The 16,162-nt window shown below is 46.6% G+C and overlaps 1 protein-coding gene across 1 annotated transcript in view; it reads left to right on the plus strand.

Moving 5' to 3' along the window:
* The window catches only part of TMTC1 (transmembrane O-mannosyltransferase targeting cadherins 1), a 138,594-nt gene extending 130,565 nt beyond the window's left edge, over positions 1 to 8,029 (plus strand). The window contains exons 17-20 of the mRNA XM_048300927.1: positions 111 to 248; positions 638 to 760; positions 1,939 to 2,016; positions 2,743 to 8,029. Coding sequence (XP_048156884.1) covers positions 111 to 248; positions 638 to 760; positions 1,939 to 2,016; positions 2,743 to 2,883 — 480 coding nt within the window. The 3' untranslated portion in view covers positions 2,884 to 8,029. The remainder of the gene's footprint in view (positions 1 to 110; positions 249 to 637; positions 761 to 1,938; positions 2,017 to 2,742) is intronic.
* Positions 8,030 to 16,162: the final 8,133 nt, after the last annotated feature.

The following is a 16,162-nucleotide window of genomic DNA, read 5'->3' on the forward strand; positions in this document are numbered from 1 at the left end:
CCAGGGCAGGGCCACGACACAGGAGCAGCAGCCACTGGGTGCAGCCCAGTGTATGACAGAGGGCTGAGCTTTTCAAGATCATGACTCTTTATTACGTGGCTCTGTTCCAGGCTCAGGTTTTGGCGATGATGGGGCGGACGAAGGAAGCCGAAAAGATGACGAACCATATCCTTAATGAGGATGCAGAGTGTCTGGAGTGCTACCGCCTTCTGTCAGCCATCTACAGCAAACAGGAGCTCTATGCCAAGGTACCATGGCATGGGATACCCTTGTCCCAAGGGCTCACACACAGAGGTCAGGTTGAATTTTACAGTCCATCTCTCTGGGGACATGTCACGTGCCTCAGTGCACATCCAGTAGATTATTTCTTCACTAAAACCTTCAGTTTATCTACATACTAAGACTGAAGAGAAGCAGTGTGGTTTTCTTATCACTTACACCTCCTGCTGCTGTCAGGCCTACTGCCTGTCAGCCCCAGGCATTTAAAACTCTCATTTCCCTGTGTGTTAATGACGTGGGGCAAACAAGGGAAGGAGGAAGACAACTCTTATGCTGGGAGTCCATAGTGGTGAGGAAAGAATGAGAACTGGGAAGGCACTGAATGGAAGGCACATAATGTCCTCTTGCTTTTTCACAGGCACTTGAAGCTATAGAAAAAGCGCTTCAGCTAAAACCAAAGGATCCAAAAGTCATATCAGAGCTCTTTTTCACTAAAGGAAACCAGCTACGAGAACAGAATCTCCTTGACAAGGCTTTCGAGGTATGATTGCTCTAAGACCTGCCAGTGGTTTTATGGGCTAAAAGATGGAGTTTGCTCATTGTGTGTGAAAGTCCCTGGTGCATACACCCTGGCTGTTGGCCTTAGGAGCTCAGAGTGCATCACTGGTACAGAGAAAGCTATGAGGCAGCTAACTTTACCAGACCTAATTGCAACTTTTCTCCTCATTCCTGTATGGAAATACCGCTCCCTGCTCTGAGAAGTTAAGTACAGAATTGTGGTGGGATTGACCTTTGCTCCATCCAGCCCTAGCCACTCTTGCTGTCAGTGACCAGCTCCAGGTGGCTCAGCTGGAAGCTTGGGGACCTGTGAGGGCTCACCATGTTGTTATATCTCGCCTCAGAAGCCAATAACTGAGAGGTTGGCTTGTCCTGTGGAGCAGGATGCTTGACAGCTCAGAAATTTTGTTAGTATTAATAATAGTACAGAAGCAACCTGGTCTAGTGGAAGGTGTCACTGCCTGTAGGAGGGGAGCTGGAACTAGATAATCTTTAAAGTCCCTCCCAACCCAAACCATTCCATTATTCTCTGATTCAGAAAATATTATTTTGGCTGCTCTGAATATTCTCGATATCCCTAGAGATGTTTAATCCTGATTTGAAAATCCTTTCCTGTTGTGACAATGTAAAAAAAGTGCTGTTTGGCAGAGCCCAGAAGGTCCTTATTGCTTCTTCTCACACACTCAGTGTCAGTGGGGAGGGAAAGCACTGCCCTCAGGTCCTTGTGAAACCTCCACACAAGTGGCTCTACCACAGTCTGTTGCCAGCTCCAAATTAAAGCCTTGCAGATAAAGAGCAACCACATGGCTTGTAGTTGGCAGGCACTGTGTTTGGCACTGCCTAAGGAAATGACCCTGATGTGCAGGAGACCCCAGTGGTGCACGGGGCAGGGACAGGGTTGCAGGTGTGGCTCCTTTCGCAGTACAGGAAAAACACACATTGGCAGGGAAAAGCTGGGAGATGAACTGAGCCATGAAGCAGTACATTATATGCCTCTGCTGCAGAGAAACTGAAATTCACTTTGTGCATTGTATGTAAGAGGAATTTGAATTTCATTCTGAATGGCTTCAGGAGAGGAAACTGCGTTTCTCTTTCCCCTCCAGCATTGGTTTTGTTTGAAGAGTCAGACTCTTAACCTAGAAATGTGTCATGTTTCTGTAGAGCTATAAACGGGCAGTGGAGCTCAACCCAGACCAAGCACAGGCCTGGATGAATATGGGAGGCATCGAGCACATCAAGGTACGACAGGTTTGGTTTTCCTAAGCAGCCAGGTGCAGAGCCTACTACTCAGGACAAAAAGCTAAATTGGTTTCAGATTGCCAAGAGCTGCATGTTTGTGAACAGCAAGTGCCCTTGACATATTTTATCCAAAAAGGAGGGAAGTCTCTCCACCCCAGCTAGAATTCCTAACCAGGTTGCTTGGTAAAGCAAATCTCATATTTTAAGAGTGCAGGCTGCAAGGAACAACCTGCTCCTCTCTAAAGCTTTTCTGCTTCAGTTGTTGACCTACCTTAGAAAAATGTCACCGTGAGTCGACTCTTAAGGTTCTTCTCTACCTAATTAATTTAATAAAGATGTCTAATGCAGAATACTGGCATGAAATTATGGAAATAGACAGCCTACCCTGTGGTTGCTTATTCTTTTGAATACTTTAGCATATCATTATGATTTGGGTCTTAAGGAGTCACATTGTGTGATGTCCTTAAGCTATCCTGCTGCCGAGTAATTAATTCTTCTGGTGCAACATAACAGAAAAATGTAAATCTATTTCTTGCCGTGTGAGTTTCATCAAATTTAGGCTAACAGCACTTGGTGATCTATTTAATAAAGAAGTATTACTTTTGTAAGCCAACAATGTCAAGTTTTTTAAACTCTGTTTCCCCTGTATTACGCTTCTCACCTTACCCTCAGAATGGACTTTGTGTGTGGAATATGAATGAGATCTACCACTCATTTACTTTGTAGGGGAGCTACATCACTGCCCGTGACTACTATGAGAAAGCCTTACAACTGGTTCCAAACAGCAAGCTGCTGAAGGAGAATCTGGCCAAACTGGATCGCTTGGAGAAACGGTTCCAAGAAGCCCAGGAGAAAGACCAGACATAGCAATCAGTCACCAGCGGAAAGACACTCATGCCCCTTGGAGAAGAGCGTGGTGGAAGCCTGTTGGTCAAACTGATGCTGAAAGAACTTTGATAGGATTCAGAATTATGGAAGGCAAACTTTGAATGCGTGCTTAGGTTCGACCAAAGTTACAGGAGACGCTCGGCTCCTGTGGGACATGCTGGAGCATGAATGAAAACCCTCCTTTAATCAAGATTTATGTCTAGGCTCAACCCATTTTAGTCACACCGGGAGTGTGGGTGGGACATGTACCTTCAATATCTTGGTTGTCACCAGGGAAAACATGGAGACAAAGCACTCATCCATTGCAGCAGGGGTGAAGTAGCACCTCCTGTTACTCCACACAGGCTGACCTCATCCGTGTAGAGCACCACTGATGGGCTTCATTGCAAGTGCTGCAGACAGGAAAGATGGTCATAATGGTCACATAAAAAAGGTTCCAAGGGGTTGATGGTGAGGAAATGGTGGCCACTTTTACAGCTCTAAATGTGACTTGAAAGTTATTCTAAAGAAAGGGGAAACTATTTAAATATCACCCTGGAAGGATGATTCTACAAGTAGGACAGATGATCCTTTGAGGGAAAACCTAGCCTGAATGTTTTACTCATTAGACAGTAATTTTGTAGTAATTCAGGTTCATGATGTCACTTTTGTCAAATATCATATGGGCTTACCCTTTGCCCTCTCCCTCCAGGCCAAATAATTATTACTCTGAAAAAAGTTGAAGCATCCAAAGGCAATGGGAAGCTCTAGGATTACTTGTCCTCCAGCTCAGCCCCCAGAATGGAAAACAAACAACCTATTTAATCAATATAGGAGGTAAAGTAAAGCCACAGACAGATTAGGGAACATTTCCTAGCCTGGAAAGGTATGAAGGAGGCTCTTTTATGGGTGTGCAGGGACAAAGCCCATTTATCATGGTGATAACACTGACAAAATACTTGGTCTAAGTGTTCTCACCACTCCCCTAAGAGATACAGAAAATGACCTATACCTGATCAGTCATAAATCTATATTTTTAAATACTGAGGTGGGAAAACAAATTCTCTTCAGAACTGGGGCTTTTATTTTTGAACTTTATTTATTTAACTTATAATAATCAAATAATTAATATATTTTCTCTGTTTTATATGAATTGGGCAGTATCCTTCACAGCTGGCCACATGGCTGGGTGTTGTGACTCATATTGTCTGAAGTTAGAAAAAGGGAGTACCAACAAGGCGTGCTGGAATAATTCCCTCTAGTGATTCTAAGGCAAGTGGCTGCAGAGTACATGGGGCCACACTGGCCATGCAATAGCAGCACTTCTGCTGCTTCCACTGGGGTTTGCACCAGTTCACAGGGAGCGTTACTGGGATCCTGCTTCGTGCCTTTGGGTTTGGACATCAGGGTAGGTCATCAGTTTCTTCCTCCTGCAGCAGTAAACTGCTGGAAAAGTTCCTTTGTTTGAGCTTGAGTGTGGCCAGACCCTGCAGAAGAGCAGCCCAGGGTTTGGCATTATTAGTAAAGGACAGTTTAGATTAGGTGTGCAATGCCTTAAAACACATCTGTCAGGAAAAGCCTGTGTGGCAGGCACCCCTGTGCTGCCCAGATTTAGCTGGCCATGGCACCTCAGCACACTCCAGGTTCTCTCAGTGGGATGGTTCAGCCATGTTCTGGTGGATTGCTGGTTTCGTTTGAAAAGCCTGCTGTCTTGCTGCTGGTGGTGGTCAAATTGCTGAGGAATTATTGATGTGACTCCAACTGCATTTGGAGTGCAGGTGCAGTCGTTGCCCTGCCAGGGCTAATGCCAGAGCCATGGCTGTGCACCCACTGAGACCAGGCAGGACTGGTCCCCACTGGCCAAGGACACCGGCCAGTGCCTACAGGTGGACAGAGGTGGGAGGGAGAGACTGCTGGGGGGGGGAAGAGGTGGCACCACAGGTGTTTGAGCTCTCTCCCTCCAAACCAGCTTCCCAGGGGAGCACTGGGATCAGAATAAGCAAGTTGTTTTGCTGGTGAATTTTCTGCCCCCAGCCCAAGCAGCTTACTTTACTTTACGGGGCTGGGGGCAGGTTTGAGCTCCTGGGGCTGGTCAGCAACCCTCTCTTTTTTTTCCACACGACTGTTGTGGCTGTGGACTGGCTGAACTGACATTTCTGCAGGTCCCCAGTGCAGGTGCTCTGCTGGACACCATGCACAGAGTAGCTTTGCAGGGCGCTGGGCTGGCCAGGAGATGGAGGTGGGATCATGCCAGCACAGTCCCACGGGATGGGGAAACCAAAGTTGCAATGGCCTCTGACAGCAGTCAGTTCCCTGTCATGCACTGCAAGGTTGTAGATGATTCCTTACTGGGATGTTCAGCGGTACCTGGGCCAGAAAGCTCTCTGCCTGTCCCCAAGGTGAGCCTCCCTTTGGGGCAGCTTCTCCAAAGCCCCATGTGCCCAGGCTGGCTGTGGTGCAGTGCATTTGGGGGCTGGCAGAGCAGAGTTTGGTGCAGCCAGCCCTGACAGTGGTACCGTGCAAAGCCCCCCAGGGAGGAGGCATCTGCAGAGTGCTCTAACAGCCAGCTGAAGCTTGGGGAGTAGTGTGGGGAGAGATATGCCTCCTTTAAAAATGTGTATCAACGATAAACTGCCTCATAAAGATATATTAAATAAATACTATATATTCTACAGGCCTCACTGCAGTGTGTGGCTTAAAATTGTGGCCAATGGAACCTATTTTTTCAAATACAGAAGTTGTATTTTTTATAGCAATGCTTCATGAGGGGGAAGACTTAGTTTTATGTTTTTTAACTTCAGCTTAAATCTTAGTTTGTCTTTCCTGAGAGACCTGGTAGAAATTATTGTCTCCTCCTTGTCCTAAAACCTGATCAAAGCCATCTTGACCTCCTAAAATTGGTGTATGTGTAGAAGTATAATACAGCTTTGGATGCCCCCCTCCCAGATCCTGGAGAAGGACTGATTACCATTTGTGCAACACTGTCTCACTTGCAGAAAATGGAGGAAGATGAGACCATGCTCCCAGTAAGGGAGGGGGTTTGGTTGGAAGGCAAGGCATATCCGCTTGCCTGAATTGGGCAGACAGCATATCCAGGGATTTTAATGCCAGTTGAACCAGTTTACATTTCTAGGCTAAAAGGCCAGCTCTCCACATTTTAGAGCTGGGTTTATGGTAGTTGGAGAGAGGAGAGCTCAATAATGAGCCCCACATTCCTGAACCAGCACTTTATACCCCATCTATGCAGGATGACAGTCTGCAAACTGGCAGCAGATTTGGAGAATGGCTCAGACCATGGGCTACCAAGGCAGTTAAACCCTTGTGCAGTTCTGAGCTGACTCCCTGTTCTGTTGGCACCCATGCTGAAACCCTGTGTTTGTTCAGGGCATAAATCATGTCAAAGGTTTACTGCAGGCAAAATAGAATGGAGTGTGATGTGAAATGGGTTACCTCCACCAAAATGGAATGCTACTGTGAAAGATAAATCGAGCAACTTACCTTGGGATAACTTTATATTATCTTAATTAATCATAGGAAATGTTCTCTTCCTCTAGCATTGCGCAGCTTCTAAAATAATGAGTTATAAATACATTGTTTTCTGCCAACTCCAGTGCTCAGCATGGTTAGCAGAGATTGCAAATTAATAAATGGCTGAAGATCTGTTTGGTGGGGGAGAGTTCATGCTCTCTGCAAGTTGCATTGGCTAAACCTCAGTGCTCACTAATATTAAAGCAGAGAATTAATGGAAAGCTGGTTAGGACTCTCATGTAATCACTGTGCATTTTAATCCTAAATGAGAAACATAATAATTGTGCTGCTTTCTCCTTTCCCCATGAATAATATTTGCAGCTGATGGATTTTATTTTGTTGCTTATTTAAATCCCAGCATTCTTTGCTTCCATCCCTTTTCTACCCCCCAGGATAAATGATGCAGTGGGGGACATTTTCTTTCTCTCATGGACTCCTTGGACTAGATTTTCCTACAAATGTGCAGGCAATTTGTTTTGGCCAAACAGTAATTGAATGCAGCAGTGCAAATGGCCTTCATTCCAGAGATCTTGAGGAGGACAGGGGGCTGTCCATGCATGCATGTGGGTAGAGAGAAATGTAAGTAAAAAAAATCCAAAAGAAAGAGCCTAACTTGCAGGGGAGGCTGGACACCCCTAAAATGATCTAAAAACTATGAAAACTTCTCCACAGTTAAATAAACTGTGTATGTATCTGGCCAGATATGGTGTACAATATTTGGTGAAAGAAGATAATTGTCAGTCTAATTTATTAATTCAGCAATTTAGAATAACCTTATATGGTCTTTTGCCCCACCTGTCCTCCAGCTCAGTGAAACTGAAGCTGGTGTATGATTAAGTCTCTTCAATCTTTATGTGATTAAGTTGACCAAGTGCTCAATTTCTATCTTTCATATATGCAATTATGCACAAGATTTCGAAAAAATTAGCCCTTAGAAGGCTTTTTGCCCAAGCTTCAGTCTCTTGAAGCAATTTCAAAATGCACCATTTTGCTTTCATGTACATTTAAACCCAGCAGCAAAAGAAAAAAAAAAAAAAAAAGAAAAGACAAGAAAAAGAAAAAAAACAGCGCTTGGCATTCACTGGTGTTTTAATGTGGCAAAGTTGCTTCAGGTAACCTTGATAACTTTGTGCAAAAGTTCATTGCCATGTTTGTACTGACTTGCTGAAAATTTTTTCTTCTAGAAAATACCCCCAGTGGTATCCTCTGTAAAAGTTATGGTTTCTACAGCTGTATTACAGTAGAAATTTCTGCCTGAAGTGGATGTCACACTGCTTGTTCCTCTCATGCAGGAGTTGTTTGCATTGCCTGTTGTTCACATAGTTCTTATTTCTGTACCTACTTTTTTAAAATTTGCTGTGCATATCTTTTTAAAAAAGAAAAAAACCAAACAAAAACAAACCCACGAGGAAACAGCCCGTGGATTAGAAATATTTTAAAAATAAATTCATTCTTAGCAGCAGCTGGATGTATGTCAGTGATGCAGGAATTTGCAAAGTCTTTGCTTTTTTCACTGTGGGATTTATGGCTAGATTTCACATAAAGGAGTTATGCTCGAAATCTTTGCAGAAGAAAATGTATGTAAATGTCTATTTTATATAAAAAGTAAGAAAAGTAAGTGCTGTGCTTGGTTTTGTTCTCTTCCTTTAGGACCAGCTATGAACAAGTTCTTCTGGAGGTGGAAGGGCCAAAGTTTCTTACTCCACTTGACTTACATTTTATTTTACTTCCCCTGAAGTCCAGGTTATTGGTCATGTAGGAGCAACTATGCAGCATATGTGCTTGAATCTGGACATATAAAAATATTCAAACAGGCATTTTTTGGAGCCTGAGCATGAGAAAAGATGTGGGCTGGTGATGTGGTGCTCATACAGTCTTGATGACTGGACATATTAAACTGACACAAGCTCTTCATGTCAGGCTTTATGCTTCTTGTCAGGAATGCATCAAACAAGTCCACAAAGAGAAAAAAATAGAGGTTAAAAAGAAACTAATTTTGTTGTAAATCCCTTCTTCCTGACACACATTCCTAGACGCTCCTGCATGTTTCTAGGGTTTGAGTTCACTCAGGGGACAGTGATGGTGATAAACACCTCTGTTGAAAATGGACCTGAAAGAGAATCAAAAGCCCTGAACACATGCCATGGTGTTTCCTGCCGTCCTGGTGTGTGCAAAAGGCTCTGTAGCATGAAGGGGAATTGCACACTCTGAAGTCAGGCTGTACACCCTGACGTTCTCCCAGATCCCAACAATGAATCTTCTACCCAGTGCCCACCTAGGTCCCTGCAAGGCCTGAGGCACCTCAGGTCCGCTGGCAGTGATGAGGGGGGACATTAGATCCTGCTGCTGACCATGAAAACAGGCAGCAAACTACAAACAGGAGAGCCCAGGGAGGCAGGAACTCCCAGTGAGACATGATTGGAGAGTCTCCAAGCCCCCCTGTGTTGCAGCTCTGCAGCCTCAGCTGCTGAAACTGATTGGGGCTGATTAAAGGGGCTGGTTAGGTGGGAGGTAAGTTGTTCCTCCTGTGAGATGCAGAGTATAGTCTGGGCTCCAGCAGTGGTTGCTTTTCCCAGGCTGTGGTGGGAGCAGGCCTTCTCTCTGCTTGTGGCTCTTCTTCATCTGTGTGGTGAGTCCTGTGCGTAGTGTGTGGGGGCTACGGCAGCGAGCATCGCTGTCATCTGCTCTCCTGAGGTACCAAACAAGTGAAAGTAGCCAGTCAGTTACCACAGATTGTGCCAGGGCTTGGTGTGCTTGCCCTGGTGAGTGATTTTTAGGCTGCTCGTGCTGTAGCTGTGCTGGGACTGGAAGCCTTTTATACCTTCTCTGTGTGGGTGCTGCTCACCACAGCCCTCCTTGGCTGCTGTGGCAAGTGACCCATTCCCTGTGCAGGCTGCCCAGTCATCCCCTGGCTGTTCAAGAAAGACAAACAGCTTGGTCCTGCTGAGTTTGATAACTGTTCTCCCTAGGGCACCAGATCAAGCCCTTCTTGTACATCCTTCTGCAGTGGCTAATGTATTCATAACTCCCTGTCTGGCCTGTTCCTACACCCATGTGAAAATATATGTCCTAGGGATGCTTTTAGGCAAGAGAGGGAAATAAGCACTAGACAGGTTGTGAAGTGGTTCAAGCCAGGCAGGAGAATGATTATGTTCAGAGTAATTTGCTCTGGTAATGAATAAGGAGCTCGAAACATCTGTCCTGCTGAGGCAAGAGATGGGGTAACCAGCTAGCTGCCATTCCTCCCACCCTGCTCCAGTATGATGCTGGTCCTTCTGCTGCTGCTAATGTCATTTCTCTCACCACCTAAGGGAACGGTGTTTTCTCCATCATTTACCACCTTGATAAAGTCTGTTTATTTTCTGCTTCACTAGTGGACTTGCTGCCATAGCAATAATCACCACAGTCTCTTACTGGAAAAGCCAGTCAGCACCAAGGGATATAGGGAGAGTTTGGTCCAGGTCAGTGGCTTAGAAAATTGTGCCTGAGTTTTGCAGTGGTCAAGTGCTTTGAGAGGTTGGTCTGAACAGGGCAGCTGAGCCCCTCTACAGCCTGGAGTGCTGGAGGAATTGTGCAAGGTTCCCCACAACCTTGTGGGGTGAGTCCCACTGGTTACTGCTGAGGTCATGGAGTGCTTGGTGGTCTGGGTAGAGGAGGATGATGTGGGCTCCTCGGTGCACTGGCACTCTGATACGGTGGTGTGGGAAACTGGTGAGCTTTCTATTGCCTGTCAACCTTAATCAAATAGCATCACCTTCAAGCCTACACAAAGGGTATGAGCTCCAAAGTTAAGGAGGGCTGGAGTGGTGTCATTTTGGATTCAGTCTTGTGGTGACTCAAGTGAATTATTCCAGGCTCTCACCAGAGCAAACACAGTGTGAGTACCTCCTAAATCGTGAGCATTGTATTGCTTATGTTTGCACGGCTGGGAACTGAGATCTTATCCCAGCCTTGGCTTGGGAGAGGCAGGGGACCCCTCCTATTGGCATGAGGAATACATCAGACAGCAGTGATTAACAGAGCGATTTTTAGCTGGTGCAGATACAGGCCAGCTGAAAGGAATGGAGGAACAGCTGCTGTCCTCTTCTCAGCAAAGCAGCCAGAGGCCTGATACAACCCCTGTCCCAGAGCCCCCAGCCTGGAGAAGCAAACCTCTGGCTGGTAGGAGAAGTCGCAGTTCTTGTCTTTTTTCTTTGTGTCCCAGGTATTTGAGATCACTTCTTTCTGTGTGATCCTGGCTGTGATAGTTGAGTTCTGGGCTGGCCCAGGAGAGCAGCACTCCCCTTGCTCCCCCACCCTGTGTGGGGTCTGCCAGGCCTGTCACCGTGCCCGTCAGTCCCTGCTGGGTGAGGACTGGAGGCATTTTCCCTAGAAAACGTAAATTGGGGATTGCCACGGATTTATCTCAAACTGCAGTTCAGTGAAGCATCTAAGCCTTAATCAGAGCCAGCTGTCCCCAAGTCAAACTGTCCCCATGCTCACTGTCCATATTACTAAGGCACGGCTGGTGCCAAAAGCGATGTAAGAAAGCTGTGTCTCCTTGGGGTGTGTTTCAGACCAAAGCCAAGACTGGGGGCTGGGCCAGCTCAGTTCAGAGACAACATCTTTCATGATAACTTTACTGGCACAGGTTAAGTACCTCAGGGCACTTAAGGCATGGAAGCTTTTAAAAAGAAACTTTGAGTAGTCTGGTGAGGTCATTACAACCTGTTGCACTTCTTAACTTAATTTTGTAAGTCCCAGTTGCATTTCATTAAGAATAATTAGGCTACTGCATGAAATCTAAATTTGGTTTTTTTATGGCTGTGCACACACATCATGAAAGTACTTCACAGGAGACCTCAGCTTTGCACACATCAGCTTCTTGTAAAGAATTGCAATTTCTCTGTGTTTTCATTTATCTCCATATAATTGCCTTCAGCTTGGAGCTCAGAATGGAGTCAGGAAAGCTGTGGCACCTGGGATTTGTCTCATTAATTCCCTACCTGCCAGAAGAGCCTGAGGTAATGCATTTGAGCATGTGGGGTCTTGTCTCACTGAAAAACATTCTTTTCTCGTGTCTCCAATGTAGCCTGAAGTGTTTGTCCCACTGACCCGGAGAGCCCAGAGGAGGCTCTGCAGCTGAGATTAATTGTTGGCAGACAGTTGGAGCCTGGAGGGCAGCCCTGGCAGGTCTGTGTTGCAGTGTGCTGCCCTCCTCTCTGGCAAAGGGGAGGGGAGGCAGACCACATCTCTTTTTCATCCTCGAATCACTGAATGCTGGTCACTCAGGAGAGGAAAGTCCTTTTTGCACAGCTTTCCAAGTCTGGTCCAGGGTGTGGAAATCTCCATGCTACCGTGGTTCTTTTAAGTGTCTCAGCCACTAATTAGAAATGGTTTTGTCTTTAAAAGACCCTGCTCACTTAAGCAGGCATCCAGAGGAGCATTTCTGAGGCAGGAGGAGAAGCACTGGTGATTCCTGGCAACTGTCCCATCATTCTTAGTAGTCATGTTGGCTTCTCTACTTTAAATGCAAGACCAGCTTCACAGGCCTTGCTAAAGACTTCTTAATGGGCAGGGACAATGATATAAGGGGCCCCTTTTATAATCCATTATATTGTAATTGCAGACCAGTCATCTTCACATCTGTTTCTTGCCCAACTTGAGGATCCTTTTTGAGGACTAATGCTGAATAATGAGAAAGTTGCTACGGTATAAAAATTTCAATGTGCAAGATTAACCTTCGCAATGAGGCACCTCCTCGTTTCTTCATTCCAGGCAAAACCAGTCAGTGCTTTTACTCTCCACTGTCATGTCAGTGCTGTCCCTGTGTTCCCATTACTGCAGCATTTGCATTGCCGGGCAATCCTGGCGTCAGACTTTGCTGGGAAGCACGGGAACTTTCCATTTCCAGTAAATAGCCTCCTGGGATTAAGGCTGAGCTGTGCCATTACTGGGTCTGTTACTTATGGCTGGAAGTGATTAGAAAATGAAAGTAAGGTTTTCCCTGAGTGGGAAAAAAAATAAATCTTAATTTACTCGAAAGCACTGAGGCAAAGGCTCATGGTGAACCCTGGATACCTTGATTCAAAATGCTTGAGGCACGCTTCAGGGGCAGGCAGCCACAGCAATGTGTGTGCCTGCCAGGCTGCCTGGACTTGCCATATCCAGAGGCTGCATGGGTGAAATAGAGTGGTGGTAATTCAGTAATTAAACAGTAATTCAACAGCTGGACTTTTTTTGTCCCACGCTGCAGTAGAGCACTTGCTGCATCCTTAGAGGAGGGTAAACACCTTCACTAAAGATCTGGTCTGCTGAAGATGGGATCTACTGTTCATCTGTTCATTGGGTAACTGCCCTGATAGTGGGTCTATCTACTAAATTGCTAAAAGAAATGCTGAATGGAAACTCTGCTGGAGCTGATTGCACTGAGTTTAACTGTGACATTATATTGCTTATAAAATATGCAGAAAAACCCTAATGGGCATACACTTGCCTAGTGTTAATTTAAGCTCCATGTAGCTGCCTAAAATAATCATAAAGCTCTTGGATGTAGGCCTCTGCTTATCTCCTTAAATGCACCGATAACAAAATTAGGAGGATTTACGGGGCCAAAAATATCTGGCAATCAGTTCCCATTGCTTTTAAGGCTTCTCACATGTCTTTTAGGATCCCAGACTGCAGGTAACCAAAGCTGAGTTTGATGTTTCAAGGTCCAAAATGGCATGGAGGCTCTGTGAGGCCCAAGGTGAAGGATAAACTATCCTTTTCCCTCTACGGAGCTGGCAGCAATGAAATTTGCTGGCACATCTCCTGGCAGCTCTGTGCTTCCCAGGTATGAACAGTGGCTTGATGGATAGCAGATGAGAATATCCAGCCTTTGCAGCTGGAGGTCAGGGAATCCTCTGCGTTGCTAATGTGAAACCAACCTGGCTGAAAGTCCTGGTACTGAAAGCCAGCCCCAGATCCCAGGGCAGGACCACACTGAAGGGTTGCAGACTCAGTGTTTCCTCAGTTATGCCTCAGTTCTTATTTAATAGCACAGTTGGGTTAATTCCTGTCCTAGGTTTTGATTAATTGTCCCAGAAGTTTATCCCTCAGTGTCTGTGCTCTGGCTCCACCTGTGCTTGCTTTGTGAGATTCCTGCGTGTCCTTGTGTTCCCCTCATACAAGGGTGCTGTTTCCTCCTCAGGTAGCTGCTGGAAAGCCCCTGGCTTCCGTGTGGCCATAGCCCTGGGCTATTAGCTAGCCATGGGCTGCAAGGGTGTTGCCCACCAAGGAGCAAACTGGATTAACTCCTGCTTCCAGTACTTCTGCAGGCAAAGGAAGAGCCTAAGGAAGCAACTTCAGGGTTTCAGCATTGGATGTGGCACAAGTCTCTAACTTCCTAATCTTTTCAAAGGCATCCCCTGTATCACAGAGAGATAAGATGGGCTGCAGCCAACTGGCCATGACTGCCTGTGGCCATGAGATGGCAAATCAGGCAACATCAAGTAACAATCTGTCACTGTCATGTCCCAAAACACTGCCTGAGATGGTGATGGCCTAACAGTTTGGCCATAATGGGAGGAGCAAGGGAAGTAAGACCAGAGAAATGTTCACTTCAGGGCTCAGACATCCTGCTAGGCAATGTGAGGAAGGCTGCCTGAGGGCTGCCTGTGTGCCTGTGCTCTGTGGCTAAATAGAGGTGTCGCTAGGCATGGACTAGGCTTGACAGCATCTGTGGAAGCTACAGGGATCCCTGCTTTGCTCCCCTGAAGGCTGGGCACTGCCAGGGTGCCATCAAAGCTTCCAAGGAGAACTGTAATCCATTTTTCTCCTGATATCGAGGAAAAGCAAACCAATATGACTCTGGATTGAACCGAGCTGAATCTTGAGTTTTGCATGATCTACACAAGTCCTTTGATCTGATCAGTCCAGGTCTTTGGGGACAAACATGTGAAGAGTTTCTCACAAGCACCAAGCCATTCCAAGGAGAGTGATAGAGGCAGTCCAGTGTCCTTGCCTCTGCTAGGTTCTTCCACCTCTTTTGTCCTCTTCCCAAGTATCCTCCTGCTTACATTAACATTCAGTCTTCCTGATCTCTGCCTCTCAATTTGGCACGTATACATTAAACTGCATGTGACTAACTTCAATTTGTATTCTCATTTTATAAAAGCCCACGTGTGACTGTGATGTTTTGGGAAGGGAATTATTGGAACAGTATGACTTGAAGGAAGTTTGTGCCTGTAAATCATATATGTCCCTGGAAGCATATTGTTCATGCATTCATTTGTGCACCCTTTCCTCTGCAGGGGATGGGGTTCAGCCCATCTGCCTTCCCCACAGGGATGGAAACTTCTAGGCTGGCACACTGTGTGTGGCCAGTGGCTGGGACAAGGTGTCCGAGGGTGAGTCAAATGGCAGGGTGTCCTGGCCACAGCTACAGGAAGAGAGTAATGGATACAGGAAAGGAGACTTTCACAAACAGAAATGCAAGAGAAGGTGACTCCTGCCAGATGGAATATTCAAGCACCCCTTTGCTCATCAGGTCTCCTCTGCTTGTCAGAGGAGCAGCCCCTGTAGGGATGTGCAGATCAGCATTTTGCTGCAGCACGGGACCTTGGAGCACGTTAGGGAAGGTTGCGCTTTGCCGCTGTGCATATTCATGTGAGCGTATCATGAGCGGAGCCATCCCTACAGGGTGGGGGCACTGCTCCTGTCCTGCAGGAGGTGGAGCTGCCCCTCATCGCCAGCCAGATCTGAGTGGCAAGGACCTGCCCCGGTGCGGGGCTCCGTGCTGTGTGTGGTGTGCAAGGGGACAGCTCGCCTGCCCTGGCTCCTCTGGACAGCAGCTTTGTCCTGTCCACCTGCAAGCCTCCTCCTCTCCTGGGGAGAGAGGGAAGCAACAGCACTGAGAGTGCTGTCAGCACTTTGCTGAGCAAGGGCTTTACAAGGAGCTTCGGGATAACGCAAGCAGGAGCTGTCTTTCACAGGTGGGAGTGTGGATGTGACCAGGAGACTGACGCGTGGTTGGCTCTTCCCCAGACCTGCCCTGGGCATTTCCAACAGCAGCACCTCCATCTCTGCAGGTGCCACCACCTTTGCTGAAACCAGGGAGGACCTTCAGTGGTCAGACTTCAGGCAGTGGGCAAGGGACCCTGGCATGGGCAGTGCTGCCAGGAGGCTGGAAAGAAGGCAGTTCCCACCTCCTCCTTGATGTCCCCTTGCAGACACTCAAGCCTTTTGATACCTTCTCTCAGACAGTCCCACAGGGCAATGGGCTGCAGCAGAGGAGTTTGCTCAGTGCCAAACTCTTCTCTGGTGGTCCTAACAACATGAACAGGGCCAGACTTGCCCTGCCCTAGGGCAGGCTGCTGGTCAGGATGTCACTTGTCTCCTTGTCACTTGTACTTGCATGAATGTTTATTTTCAACCAAGCAATAGCTTGGGTAGCTCCCTGCTCCCTGTTACACCTTGAATGAATATTTTCAAATCAGTGCTGCAGCTGATGTTAGCAAAATGGCTTTCATTTTTACATTCTTCATGGAAAAAAAGGGGTTTGTGTATGGGAAAGGGCAGGCTGCCAAACTACAAGTCAGATCAGGGGAATGTAACAACAGGACTTAGATTTGTGGGATTTAGGTTAAATGGTAACAGCTGAATGAGCAGGGATGGTGGCAGGTTCCCGTGACAGGGAGAAGCAAGCAAGCAAGGTTGTGTTGGCAGAAAAGCTGGTGTGTCATGGAAGAGCATTAAAGGTTGGGAGCAGGAATAAATGTCACCTTTCCTG

The sequence above is a fragment of the Corvus hawaiiensis genome, chromosome 4 (genome assembly GCF_020740725.1).
Source record: "Corvus hawaiiensis isolate bCorHaw1 chromosome 4, bCorHaw1.pri.cur, whole genome shotgun sequence".
Taxonomy (NCBI): Eukaryota; Metazoa; Chordata; class Aves; order Passeriformes; family Corvidae; genus Corvus; species Corvus hawaiiensis.